General features: G+C 45.9%; 1 protein-coding gene across 34 annotated transcripts in view; it reads right to left on the bottom strand.

The window, feature by feature from the left end:
* LOC103635819 (DNA mismatch repair protein MSH5) overlaps positions 1-14,390 on the bottom strand; it is a 63,567-nt gene that overhangs the window by 17,969 nt on the left and 31,208 nt on the right. For 20 of the 34 annotated variants that reach the window (XM_035961763.1, XM_035961761.1, XM_035961758.1 and 17 more), the window contains 9 exons: positions 8,846-8,983; positions 2,873-3,006; positions 2,763-2,790; positions 2,351-2,382; positions 2,216-2,273; positions 2,042-2,128; positions 1,496-1,552; positions 694-795; positions 536-580 (listed from right to left, as the gene is read on the bottom strand). In XM_035961763.1, the coding sequence (XP_035817656.1) occupies positions 536-580; positions 694-795; positions 1,496-1,552; positions 2,042-2,128; positions 2,216-2,273; positions 2,351-2,382; positions 2,763-2,790; positions 2,873-3,006; positions 8,846-8,983 (681 nt within the window). Of the gene's footprint in view, positions 1-535; positions 581-693; positions 796-1,495; positions 1,553-2,041; positions 2,129-2,215; positions 2,274-2,350; positions 2,383-2,762; positions 2,791-2,872; positions 3,007-8,831; positions 8,984-11,907; positions 12,138-14,390 lie in introns of all 34 variants that reach the window. The other 14 variants (XM_035961784.1, XM_035961790.1, XM_035961785.1 and 11 more) reach the window with 6 other exon arrangements.

The following is a 14,390-nucleotide window of genomic DNA, read 5'->3' as shown; positions in this document are numbered from 1 at the left end:
TAGAACGTAACCCGGCAGCAGTGGGACACAACGCGGGGATTTTTTTTAACCAAGCCCGAAATTCGTTCCCAAGGGAGATCGAACTCGGGACCTGGAGGTGCCACTCGGAAGCCTTAACCATTACACTAAAGGCCCTTTCGCCGGACTGGGACTGGGCCTGATAGAAGAATGTGTCGAAGTGTGTAATGTTTGTTCAGTCTTAAATCCTGAAGCAACAAGTTTCACAAATAATTATCTTATGAACTTTTTAACAGTACCCAAAAATCACACTACATGTATAGTGTGTAATGATATTTGTATCAGTGGCAGTCTGGCACAAAACAAGATAAGATATGACATAGATCTCTAGAGAGAGCGGGAGAAGACTAGATCATTACACCACCTGATAAAAAAACAAGTGTTGCTCAAGAAGTTTTGCAGTCAACCCATTTATTGTGCCCATCAGTACTTTTGTGCATATTTTTCTATCAAACATACAAATAAAGATCGCAATATTTCCGAACCAAAATGGAACCTGACAAAGTTTTAAACTGACCAGGTCTGACATGTAATCCAGCTCTGCTGTAATAGAAGAATTTGCCTGAAAACATAAAGGATGCACAATGAGGAAAAGGATACAATAAACACATAAAACTTGTCCAGATTTTAATATTGGATTGGTGGAACTGATGGTTCTCCCTTGGAGACTGGTACCTTTCCAATCAAATCAATGTTCATATGTTGCAACTTAATTGCCAGATGCTCTGATATTCCTACTTCAAAAATCTTGTTTATATGCAGCAGAGAGCAAATACACTGAAAAAAGGGGGAAACATATATACAACAATAAGTAAATGGGGAAAAGGCAGATTTTTTTTTTACGATGACACAAATGTGCATACTGAATATACAACACTTCAGTCATAGTTTATTCAAAAAAGTAAACTTGCTAGGAAGGAGAACCATGGTATAAGTCTCCCGCTTTAAGGAAGAGGCTATTAAGGACATCCATGACCATAACAAACATCATTGGCGAAAGGGGTCCTTGACAAAGAAGGATGCGAGCTCAGGCAGTGCCAAGCAAATTAGAGACCATGTTGCACCAAATGGGAAAAAATCCTAGATGTCTTAAATCTTCTAGCAAGAATTGCCAAAGACCGAGTCAAAAGTTGTGGAGATGTCCAGTTTTAAAATACTAGGAGCCTTTTTATTATGAAGGTGTTTGATGGTTTGTCGGACCATGAGATGATTGTCATGAATGCAGCACCCCTTTATAGATGCATTCTGGTTGGCTGCCACCAATGTGTCCAAATGAGGAGCCAACCTATTTGCTAAGATCTTCATCACCAACATCACAAAGCTATGGATTAAACTGATTGGGTAAATTTCTATAACAAACATGGTACAAGCACTGCACAAGCATGCAAGGCATAAAAGTACTATTGAACTAGAAGACATCTGTCTTCTATCTTTCAGGTTAAAATGTAGGCATTTCGAATCAAGATTTTTGGGGTACCTTAAGAAATGTGTTCCAATCACTGCTTGTACAGAAGGAATTTGGAGAGTTGAACTTCTACAGAAAAAACAAATATCAGGCATGAGTATTAAGAGCTCTAAACCTGAATCAACATGCTTGGAGACACTCATAAGAATAAGCACAATATCAGGTTTTAATTTTACAATCTATAAACCAAAACAATGTCTTCATTCACTATTCATTATGAGAAACAAAATGTGTACTATTTATGCTAAATTCACAATATTATAGCAAGAAAAGGGTGGGCAAAGAAAATCAGACCACGGAAAAATTTGGAAGCAAGTGTAGGGTGAAACTACCACAAGACCCAAAAAAACTCAGAAGCAGAATTTGAGGCCAATTTTTCATAAAGAGAGCATAATTAAAGCTATAAGATCAATATTCAGTTTATCTTTGAAAAGGGTCTTTCTATGACATATTGACATAGTAAAGGCCTAAAAGGGTTATGATTGTATTATAAGTTCACAACCAAAGAAGGTACAAATAACACCACATTAAAATTTGTATGTGTTGCCAGCTTACAACCTGAAGCATGCGGGGAACATCTCTGACAGACTTTAAAGTCTCACGCAATGCAGACATTACTTCTTCACAGCAAAGAAAGAATGTTATCTGCCATTTCTAGGAAAACAGTACAGAAAACTAATGGTGCCTAGTGGGCAATTGGGCATCAAGAATTGAGAAAGTGAATAAGGATACTGTGTTGAGGCGATTATTTATGGCATCAATATCAATTATAGGACGTAGGAACCATGCCCTGACACCAAAAATGGAATAGTTATACAAACTTGATTTACCATTATTGCAATCATTATTATCAGAGGTAAGAGATACCTCAAGAGGCGTCTTCCCATTGGCGTGACACACTAAATTCAAAATACAGTCAGTGCTTTTCAGAAAAGAAGTAAACAAAGAAGGGCTTGTTTGGTAATAATGTTTCTCAAAACCATGGTTTTATAATACTATACTTTGCAATTGTTATGACAATACCATAGTCTTGGCTAGCTCCCCTATTGTTTGGATACAACATTGTAAATTATGGTATTTAGACAAAAGCTAGCCATATTATGAAAACTTTGGGTTAGAGTGTAGCTTCCAATACTCCAAAATTACCATGGTATCATGGTTTTGAAAAACGCAACCAAACACCTCATAGTATAAAATACTACAGCATTCCTTTAGCCATGGTATTGCCTAGAAACTATGAAAATAATTTACTTCCAAACAAACATGAAAGAGATTTTACCTTGTTGAGCATGCCAAAAACTGAGAACCTGTGGTGCGTCAATATTATTAAAAATTGGATGCCAGCCAAAAGCTAGCACAAAAAAACTTGAATCCATGAAAAATTCTTACCCTTCTTTAGCCCTTCCAATTCCCATGTAACTAGGGTGTTTATCTACTTGAAAAATCTGTAGTGCTTCATGAGCAGTTGCATCAAGTTTAAGGAACTTGTCTCTGTGAGTATAAGTCAAGGCATTCAATGCTAGCTAAAAATAGGTAGGAGAAAGTCAACCTGTTAAAAATGTGTTCAATGCATATTTCCATAATATTATAATATATATATATATATATATATCCATAATTATTTATCATTTTGAGTATGTCCATATATTTATTTTAAGATACTTTAAATTCTACCGTGTGATTTTTTTGCGCAAGAGTCCATATTTTTAATATGTTATCATAACATTGTTACAGTAATATATAAAATAAGTAGTGCCATGTTATGACCGGCAGCCCAACAGCCCTAATAAAATCAGCTAGTTTGTTTAGATGGATAAGCATCAGTTAGTTTGTTTAGATGGATAAGTATCAATTAGTTTGTTTAAATGGATAAGCCTTAGTTTAGAAGGCCTAGATAGAGTTGGTTAGTTTGTTAGGGGCTGCTATCACAATCTATATATTGTACCCCTTTGGTTAAAGAAATAAGCAAGCAAGTATCTTGCCCATGCTTGCCCCCAACTGGCCAACTCATCTACGCGTCTACCGGTGTCGGTGTTTTGACCCGAGGGTCCTAACCAACTAGTACATTTGTGTTGTGTGCTCTTGTCCCGGATGGTTAATGCAAGAAGACACGCAAGGTTTATTCTAGTTCGGGCAAGAGAAGGCCCTACATCCAACGGGGGAGGGAGACTTGTATTATCTTGCACCTAAGTGCCCGTAGTAGGGGATACAAGCAAGTCGAGAGGAGTGAGTCCCAAGTCTCTAAGTATGATTGAGGCGAGTGCCAATATCAGGAGTGAGGTGAGTCGTGTGCCGTGAAGTCCTACCATATAAGGCCTCGGGCTCCTCCTTTTACAGTCGCAAGGAGGCCCAGGAGTACAGTGGTGATCATGATGTTGTTGTGGTCAGAGGAGATGTGTCCAAGCCCTGTAGCGGCATGGCCGGCGGGATGGCTCCTGTCCTTGTGTCAGATCCCTGTAGCGAGATGGCCCTCGTCCTTGTGTCGTCTTTTGGTCAGAAGAAGGACGCCCGATCCCTATAGCATGTTCCTTTGACTCGGTAGAGAACCGAGGATGGGTTCGAGAGCATGGGCATGCGTCCAAGCCCTAGCCTGTACAGGGTTCGGATGAGACGTTTTCCCAAGTGTGTCGAGTCTGAGTGGTTGAAACAGTGCTTGGCATGGTCTTCTACGAGGTTCGCGGGAGAGTAGGTGGCATTCAATGCACGTGCTCCCCTGCTGGGGCAATTGGCTGAGGCTGGGCTCGAGCGAGCTGGAGATTTCTCCTAAGACCGATGTCGGGATTAGATGTTACATGTAGTCAGGGTGGTTGAAACATTGGTCGATGTGGGGGAATAGTGCCCCGTATTTGCGCCCTAACCATCGTCGTGGGCGGTAAAGGTAGATTAGACCGTAGTCGTGTCGTCCTTTGTTGACTTTGGTACCCTCGGCGGGGCAGGTGAACGTACAGACGCACGTTCTGGGATCGAAGTGGTTGGCCGAGGCAGGTAGCTCCCTGAGCGTCGCACGAGACGCCCTCGCGCGAGTCGAAAATGCACTGCTCATCTGGGGTTGGCCTCGGGCGAGCCGTGACTGCATCTCCCGCCCAAGGTTGGCCTTGGGTGAGCCATGACTGTGTCTCCCGCCCAAGGTTGGCCTCAGGTGAGTCGTGACTGTGTCTCCCGCCCGGGGTTGGCCTCGGGAGAGTCGTGACTGCAGCTTCCGCCTAGGGTTGGCCTCGGGCGAGCCGTGAATGTCTCCCGCCCAAGGTTGGCCTCGGGCGAGGCGTGACTGCGGCACTCGCCCAGGGTTGGCCTCGCGCGAGTTGCGACTTAGGTCCCTCGGACCTTTGTAAGGTTGGGAGCGTGTTTGCTTATGACCCCTTCTTACTCAAGCGTCTAGGCACTTTAGGATTGTGATCTGGGTACCCCTAATTATGGTACCCGACAACTGGCTACGCCATCCCCTACGCGGGCACCGTCGGCCGGGCCAGCGGCTGCTACCTTCACCCCGGCAGCTAGGGATGGCAATGGACACAGATTACTCGCGTGCCCACGGGCACAAACCCTATAGGGTGCGGTTACAGTCCACTCATAACGTATGTATCATCTGACGTTCGGGAAGGATTGATCGCGTGGAGGAAGAGCTTCGTCGTGCGCTGATCGTCACGGTTGTTGGGGAGGAGGGCCATGGTTGCGCCATGGAGATTATGGATGCGCTGGCCTTGAAATTTGATCTTCAGGCAGATACGCTCCATCTCTGTCGTGCTGCGCCAAACTCCTTCCTCATCTTCTTCCCTTCGGTGGAATTGGCGGAGCGAGTTGTTGAAAATGGATAGTCGATTCTCGTGCCCCCTTTCCGTTTACATGTTAGAAGATGGTCGCATCATGCGTTTGCTTCTGGTGGAGGTGCCTTGCCCGTGCTTGTCGACATCGAAGTCCAGGGGATTCCTGCTCTCTGGGAGTTGGAGACTGCAGAAGCTTTGCTTAGTGCTCACTGCTTGGTTCAGGGATTGCTCTTGGGTTCTTCAGATAACACAGATATGTTTGCTTTCAGATTGAGGGTTTGGTGCTTCTCGTCGGAATCACTGCCTGATGTTTTGTATCTCCATGCCGTTGAACCAAGGGTCAGTGTTGAAGATGGGTCTTGGTTTCCACGTTCAATGGTGTTCAAGGTTGCAGTGAAGATTCTTAGTTCTGGGGGCGTTTCGGGTGAAGACCAGTCACCCCCCTTTCTACCTGATTTTGGTGAAGATGATCGTGATCGCCGTAGGCGGAGGCCACACCTGCAAGATCCCCCAACTTCATCTGCTAGGGTCTCTGCGCTCTCTCGGCTAGGTCCGCGCATTACTTCGGCGAAGGCGGGTGGCGGACCAGTCGATGCCATTTCCCCTCTGACGACCTCGGTGGAGAGGGTGGCACATGTGCCCCCCTGCTGGGAGTGCCCTCTACCTCGGTGGTATCTGTTCCTGGCCTGGATTTGGACCCAGTTGATGTCCATTCTCTCCCGATGACATCGGTTGAAGAGATGGAGGCTCCTGGATCTCCTGTCTCCATTGATCTGGACGTGGTTCGGGATCCAGTTGATGCCCATACTCTCCCGTTGGTCTCGGTTGCAGAGGTGGAGGCTCCTGGGTCTCCAGTTTCCAATGTTCCTATTCCTTTGGCCGCTTCGGATGATGTGTTGGTGCCTGTTGATCAGCTAGGTTCTGGTGTTTTAAATGGGTCACGTGAGGGATCGACTGTTTATTTGGCGCCTTCTTCTCCCCTGAGGAATAATCTGAATCCTATTGCTGATTCTTCAGTTGCACTGCCTGTTCCTGGGAATCATGAGGTTGGGGCTCATCCTGTCAGTGTGAATGTTTTTACTCAGGTTGGGGTTTCTGTACAGTGCAATGTTTGGACAGAAGAATCTCTGAGCAGATTGTCTTCGGTTTTATTCAACCAGTTGGAACGTGCTTGGAAGGATAATCCTCCCTGCCTCAAGGTTTATACCAGGAGAAAGAAAATTAGTTTGAAGCCGGTTCAGGATGATGCGGGTGAGCTTTCATCGCCGTTGCAAGAGTTCAAGAGTGTTGTCACTAAACCGATTAATGGATTGCTGCCCCCCCCCTCGGATCACCAGTAGGAGGAAGAAGATCGTGCCAAGTAACTTCATACCCAGGCACAGCAGGAGAGTGGCTAAGTTTCCTTCAGAGTTGGGTTCTAGTTCTGTTACCCAGGTCTGCAGACATCTGGGTTTCTGTGATGAAAATGAGAATCTCTCTCAAAGATGCCAGTGGTTATGCAAAGCTCTTCGAGAATGGGCTCTCAAGTAACCATATTGTTGTTGTGGCAACGCTTTTTGGCTGGGAAGTGCCTCTAGTTGGGCAATGCTAGGCCTTTTTGATGTTTGGAGTTGGATCGCTGCTTTTTGATTTGGAATGTGAGAGGCCTTAATGACCGGGCTAAAAGAGATTCTATTAAATCAGTGGTGGTTGACCTTAGGCCTTCCATTATTTGTTTACAGGAAACCAAATTAAGTGCCATATCAGATTTTGATATTCTCTCCATCCCTGGGTCTGGTTTCAGTAACTTTGTCTCCAAACCAGCTCAGGGATCCAGGGGGGTTGTTGATTGCTTGGCGTGATGGTTCCTTTTCTTCAGTTGCGTCTGTTATAAAAAAATTATTCAATTTCAATGCAATTTCAGGATGAGTCTGGTGCTTCTTGGTGGTTCACAGGTGTGTATGGGCCTCATCAGGACAGTCTCAAGTTATCCTTCCTACAGGAATTACGGGAGATCAGGGATGTTTGTGTTGGGCCATGGTTATTGTGTGGTGATTTTAATCTGATCTTTAAGCCAAAGGATAAGGATAATACCAATATCAATAGGACTTTGATGGGTAATTTCAGGAGCCTAATTAACTCCATGGAGCTGAAGGAAATTCCTTTGATTGGTAGGAAATTTACTTGGTCGAATCAGAGATAGGAACCCACCCTAGTGAAGCTTGATCATGTTTTCTGCACTGCTAGTTGGGAGGAATTTTTTCCTGATTGTTTGTTGTATAGCAACGCCACTGAATGCTCTGATCATTGCCCTTTAACCCTCAAATTCAGAGAGGATTGTAGGGGGAAGCGCAGATTTCACTTTGAAGGTTTCTGGCCCAAACTTCCTGGATTTATGGAGGTGGTGGCTGATTCCTGGAATCAGCCAATTCTGGCATCCTGCCCCCTTTGGTGAGGCTGTCCCAAAAGCTTAAAAGGCTCGCTAAACATTTGCAGTCGTGGGGGCATAAAGAGGTGGGTAATGTGAGAAACCAGTTGGACCTTGCTCGGGAGGTGATGCATAGGCTGGAAACAGCGCAGGACAACAGAGTTTTATCAGAAGATGAACTTTGGCTGCTAAGAAAGCTGAAGCAACATTGTTTTGTTTATGCTTCTATAGAAAGAACAATTACACGTTTGAGGTCCAGAATCAAGTATCTAAAAGAGGGTGATGCAAATACTAAATTCTTCCATATGCAGGCTCGATTTAGGAAGAAAAGAAATTTCATTTCAAAACTAGAGGAAGAGGGAAGAGTGGTTGCTAATCAAAACTAGAAGGATAGAATTTTTTTTCTGTTTGTTTTCCTGTGTTTTTTGTGCCTTGTTCTGGCATTGTACTGTGGTCCACTTCGGACCTTTCTCTCTCTCAATATAATGATGCGTTGTTCTCCTGCGTGTTCGAGAAAAAAAATAGTTTGGAACTCCTAGATAGAGTTAGTTAGTTTGTTAGGGGCTGCTATCACAGCCTATATATTATACCCCTTTGGTTAAAGAAAGAAGCAAACAGGCAAGTATCTTGCCCATGCTCCCCCCCCCAACTCATCTACTATTCATCGGCGTTACTGTTCACGCGTAGACAATACCGCGGCTTCTCCGCCAATAGCCCGACGGCGCCCAAGCGTCGGGGTCCTAGCCCTAGACCCCAAACCTACCACTCGTATGACCTCCGTAACCCTAATCCCAACATGCCATATGCTCTATGTATACTTGCATATTTGACATACATACTGCTATAGATGGTCTAGTATGATCATATACTCCGTCTATATACACTTCGTCGGACCATATACACCATAAATCTAGAGATACACACGTGAGAGTAACTATATCCTTGAAAGTAGGAAATAAATTATGTATATAATTTTGTTGATTACAAACTAGACTGCCACTGAAAGTTGTCATGGGCAATCTGTTGGGTACGGGCGGCCGGCCAGGGCAGCAGCAGTATATAAGGTCGGATCTGATCTGGCATACTGCCATCTGGGGCCATAAGCCCAGCCCATGACAGAAGATATAATTAAATCTCAACACATCAGTGTGTTCAATTTATCTCCATCAGAGGATAAAATGAGATCTGTACCACAGAATCGATCGCAATGGATGCTCCACCTTCCATCTGCTCAATGGTGTCAAGAAGTCTCTCATTGTCTAATATTGCTAGGAGACCTCCAGCAGCACGAACTTGAACATCGCTTCCAAGATCCATCATGGAATTAAGCTGCAAGTAAACCAAAAGATATTCCCATCTCATAAGAAATGGCTAACAAGATTTGGGCGTATAAAAATGAATGATAAAAAAGATGATAAACAATCAGTGGTTATCAGAGACTGAAGTTAGAATGGAAAGAGAAAAGTGGTAGGATAATATCAGTTCAGAATGGAATGAGAAAAGCAGCAGGATAGCAGTCCTTGTTTGTTTGTTTTTTTAGGGAAATAGCAATCCTTGTTGCAGTGCTTGATAACATATTCACATATTATTGGTTCAACGATGGTGTTGCTTGGCTTGAGATCGCAGTGAACGATTGGTGGCCCAAATGGTTTCTCCACCCCCCTCCCCCCCCACCATGTTCCACTTCCGGCCATCTCCAACCCCTTCACCTCCCAATTCTCAACCGTAGCCAAGGCTTCTCGCTGACCTCCACTCCGGACTCGGCGACCACCCCCAACAACCTCCCTGCGTACCTCTCAAGGCGAAGGACCTTTCAGCTACCGAGCTCGACAAGGTGGGCGTTCAAAGACACAACGTTGGAGTGACGCTGATCATGACTCCTCGTCTGGTGGTTCTTCCCGGGCGCCTTGCTCCTTTAAAGATGCCCTCGTGTCTGGCTCTAGGCGCCTCCTTACCCCAATCCAGGCTCCTCATACCGCGACAAGCTCAAGAGCTCCAGAGGCTGTGAAGGAGAAGGAGAAGGTCGGTGTGTCCTCGGTGGTGCAGAGTCAGCCTGTGGCACTGCATCGGGACGAGTTTGGTTGGCAAGTGGTTGAGCGCAGGAAGAAGATCCAGAATGTGCACCTTCCTCGTCGAGGGTCCCTTGTGGATCTCCGAGGCAGGTGCTTCAACTGTTTCTCCTCCTCCCACCTTGCTGCAGTGTGTCGTCGTCCTACTCGATGCTTTCGATGCTTTGAGTTCGGGCATCAGGTGAGCTCTTGCCCTACGAGACATGTGGCTCGTATGAAGCGGTTTGGCGGACTGAAGCACGAAAAGAAGGTAGACAGAATTCCTATCTGACAGCGTCTGACAAGGATGGAGGGGGATGCTCCTTTAAGGAACGATGGTTCGGGCTCATGGCAGAGGAAGTCGGTCTGGAAAAGGATCTCCCCACCGCAGGAGGCTAGGATGACAGAATTTGCACCTGCTGAAGGTCCTAGTGGTGGAGGCCATGAAGGCTTACGATCCACGCGGAAGCGGAACCGTTCCAAGCGCGGAAGGGGAAAGATGACGACGGATGATCACCCTCGGCAAATATCTCTGGTTCCTGTTGATGGAGCGGTAGTCCCGGCTCCATCCTTGTTGTTTGTCAACAATTCTAAGGAGATTGACTTCGCACTCAACTCCTCCTGCGTTTTGGACTTCTCGGATGATCTGGCGAGGGAGGAAATTGCTCTCCGACGTGCTCTGTTTGTCTCTATGGCCGGAACACAGCCAGAGGTCCTTGGCTCAGAAGTTGTGGAAGAAGTTGTGCGCCAGTTTGATATGCAGTGAAGGACATGACGATTCATCAGACAATGCCTGAAGACTTCCTTTTGTTACTGCCTAATGAAGATGCTGCATCTAAGGTTTTCAATGATGGAAAGGCACTGCGGGGGCCTCGTTTCACTTTGTTGTTCAAGAAATGGTCGAGATTTGCTCATGCTTCTGCCTCTTCTCTGTCCAAATTAGTGGATATTGAGATTAGAGGCATCCTAGAGCATGCATGGTTTCGTTCTACGGCGGAGCATATTCTGAGAAACTCATGTTGGATAACAGAAGTACATCACAATACAGTGTGTGGGAGAGATTTTGCATCCTTTTGGGTGCGTGCATGGTGTTTAAACCTTGAAAGGTTGTGCAGAAAATTGGATTTACATATCATTGAGCCTAGGGATGCTATTCATGAGAAGAGATGCTTAACATATAAGATTGCTATCTCCTGTCGCCCGGTCGACCTCCATACGGCGACCTCTGTTACTCCTCCACCTCCACCTCCGGCGCCCTTCTGGGGATCGGATGATGATCAGGATCACAACGATCTGGATCCCCATCTTCGTCGTCACGGTGATGCTGGGGATTCGCGGCGACCTATCCAGTTTCACCTAGGCCCACGGCTCCCCTTGGGCCGTGCGCACGACGTGCATGTGTCTAGGGTGGAGGACCCCCTGCCGCTTCGCGTTTCGGGAGATGATAGAGATGACGAGACGGCTGAGGGGCACGAGGCGCTACCGCTTCGCGTTTCAGGAAAAGACGGAGACGAGGAGACAGCTGAGGGGCACGAGACGCAGTCATTGCGTTGGATGGGAAACGAGGAAGGCATGGCGGCGGACAGGCGAGAGATGCCTATTCCCGATGTTGTCGACCAGAGGTCGGTGGAGAAGCTAAAGAGTCCCTCCAATGTTCGCCCTGGTGGGCCGCGGGGCTGGATCGCTCGATGGACGCCTCAGCTGGATGTGTCTGCTGGGCCGTTGAATACCTTTGGATCTAGCTCGCCCCACCAGGCCCCTAGTGACGTGGATTTTCCTCTTGCCGAGTCGTTGGGCTCTATTAGGCCACCTTTGCCCCAACAAATCTCTTTGGCTGGGCTGCAGAAGGAAACCGTTTTGAGCTCGCCTCGTAAGTTTCTTCTGGCTACCGACGTTTTGGTGAATGGGACATTGGGCCTGGGTAGGCTTTCTTCACCCCAGCAGGATATGCCTAATGGGTTGCTGGAGAGGCCTGGACCTGGCTCGCCCCTGCCTGGTGCAATGGTTCTGTCGGCTGCAATTCCTTCTCTCCCCCCAGCTCCGAGGAGCCCCCCCACCCCCCGTCTTCTATCATGGCTCAGGTATCTGCTCCTTTGAAAGTCTACTTCAGGAAGAGTTCGAAGCATCAACAGCAGCACGATCAGGAAGCGGATCAGTTTTTTGAAGAAGAAAATTGTGAGGAAGACGGTGATGTAACTGGGGTACCTGCTCTGTTGGCGCCCTCTAGATTGGCTCAGAATGTTGAAGATGAAGGGCTCGCAGGGAGATCACGCAGGGAGGATTTTGTCAACAACATTTGCAGAAGGCCTTTAGGTATCTTGCCGGTTCCAGACAACATCACACAACGACATCAGCCACCTCCCTCCCCATTTGTTTCTGCTCCGAGAAGAAGTCGTCGGGTGGCTGGTATTGGGGTGGAATTTCAGATGCAGGACCTGGGGGGCAGATCAACAAAGAGAGCTATGAGGACTTTACAAATCATCACAGAATCTAAAGGAATTAGCCAAGAAGCAATCGAAGGGTATAAAAAACTCTTCACTCATCCTCTGTCTCAATGTCATATTGAAGCCCTTTCAGCCTTGTTTGGCTGGAGCACTCCACCTGATCTGGTGTTCTGTTAAGGTCTGATATTTTGGTGGCTTGTTGTTTTTTTAATGTATTTAATGGATCCTTCAAAAAAAATTGTATGGAATGTTAGAGGTCTAAATTATTATGTGCGCCAAGACTCCGTGAGAGAACTTGTTGATTCCTCAAGGGTAGAGGTGGTCTATTTGCAGGAAACCAAAATGCAAGTTATTTCAAGTCGATTGATTCTTTCCATGCTTGGGACGAACTTTAGTGACTTCATTTACCTTCCTTCTGTTGGGGCACCTGGGGGCATTCTAGTGGCTTGGAGGCAGCATTTGGGTTTCACTGGTCAAAAAAGACTAGATAATCATAGTATATCAGTTCAGTTCTGTAATGAAAGGGGGAATGAATGGTGGCTGACCTGTGTTTATGGTCCTCAAGGAGACAATGAGAAGATTATGTTCCTACAAGAAATCAGGGATATTAGGGTTGAATGTCTTGGACCGTGGATGTTGGCTGGCGACTTCAACCTCATTTATAAAGACTCAGATAAGAACAATAATAATTTCAACAGAGCAATGACGGGTAGATTTCGAAGATTAATTGAGGATATGGCCCTGAAAGAAATTCCCTTGCATGGCAGACAGTACCAACAAAATGTGTCGGTTCTGGTCAAGCTAGATAGAGTGTTTTGCTCAGTGGATTAGGAGTTGCTCTTCCCCAATGTTCTTCAGAGTACTGCCTCACAGGATTCGGATCATTGTCCTCTAATTCTGGGGCTTAGGGATAATAATTCTGGAAGAAGGCGTTTCCACTTTGAATCCTTCTGGACCAAGCTCGAGGGGTTCCAGGATATTGTTCTTGCCGCATGGAATTCTTTTGAGTCGGCTACATGTCCTTTTAAAACCCTGGAAATGAAGTTACAAGGAACAGCAAAAAGTTTGCAGGCCTGGAGCGAAAAGCAGGTTGGGCATGTGAGATCCCAACTTGCTCTTGCCAAAGAAATCTTACATATGCTGGAAATAGCCCAGGATGGTAGAGTGCTCAGCCCTGCTGAACTCTGGCTCAAATTCAGACTCAAGAAACAGGCATTATTATTATCCTCTTTCAAGCGAACTATAGCAAGGCTGAGAGCAAGAATTTCATGGCTCAAAGATGGGGATGCTAATACAAAGCTATTCCACCTTCATGCTCGTCACCATAATAGAAAAAAATGTGGCAAGGCTGGTTGATGAGGAACAAGTCCTAACCAGTCATGAGGAGAAAGCTGCCTGTGTGGACCAATTCTACATCGATCTGTTGGGGAACAGTATGGATAGGGAACGGGCGATTGAGTTGGAGGCTCTTGGAATGCCTAGTTATGATCTAGCCGATCTGGAAGCCCCCTTTTCAAAACAAGAAGTCTGGGATGCCATCAAATGCCTTCCTTCAGATAAGGCTCCAGGCCCTGATGGTAACACCCTGATGGTAACACAGGAAGGTTCTACAAGGTTTGCTGGACAATTATTAAGCCTGATATTATGGCTGCCATCTCTGCTGTTTGGGGCAGGAAATTTGCCAATTTTGGGCTCCTTAATACAGCCTATATCACCTTGATCCCCAAAAAAATGGAGATGATAGTATTAAAGATTTCAGGCCTGTCAGTTTGGTGCATAGTTTTGCCAAGTTGGTCACCGGAATGCTTGCTAATAGATTGGCCAGCAAGCTCAATGTGATGGTGTCACCTAATCAGAGTGCATTAATAAAAGGGAGATTCATTCAAGACAATTTCATGCTGGTCCAACAAACCTCCAGGCTGCTTCATCAACAAAACAAGGCCAGCTTGCTGCTGAAATTAGATATTACAAAAGCTTTTGATTCTGTTTCTTGGCCTTTTCTGATTGAGGTTATAAAGAAGCTAGGTTTTGGGCAGATTTGGAGGGATTTGATATGTGGCCTACTGGCTACCTCCTCTACTTAGATTCTATTGAATGGATTTCCATGTTGCCATATTAAGCATTGAAGGGGACTCCGTCAGGGAGACCCCCTCTCACCCATGCTATTCATTTTAGTTATGGATGTTCTTGTCTACATGTTTTCAAAGGCAGAAAATGATGGTTTGCTTGAGCAGCTTTCTAGTA

This window comes from Zea mays, chromosome 8 (genome assembly GCF_902167145.1).
Source record: "Zea mays cultivar B73 chromosome 8, Zm-B73-REFERENCE-NAM-5.0, whole genome shotgun sequence".
NCBI lineage: Eukaryota > Viridiplantae > Streptophyta > Magnoliopsida > Poales > Poaceae > Zea > Zea mays.
The sequence above is the reverse complement of the archived record's forward strand: the minus strand, read 5'-3'. Positions and strand labels throughout refer to the sequence as shown.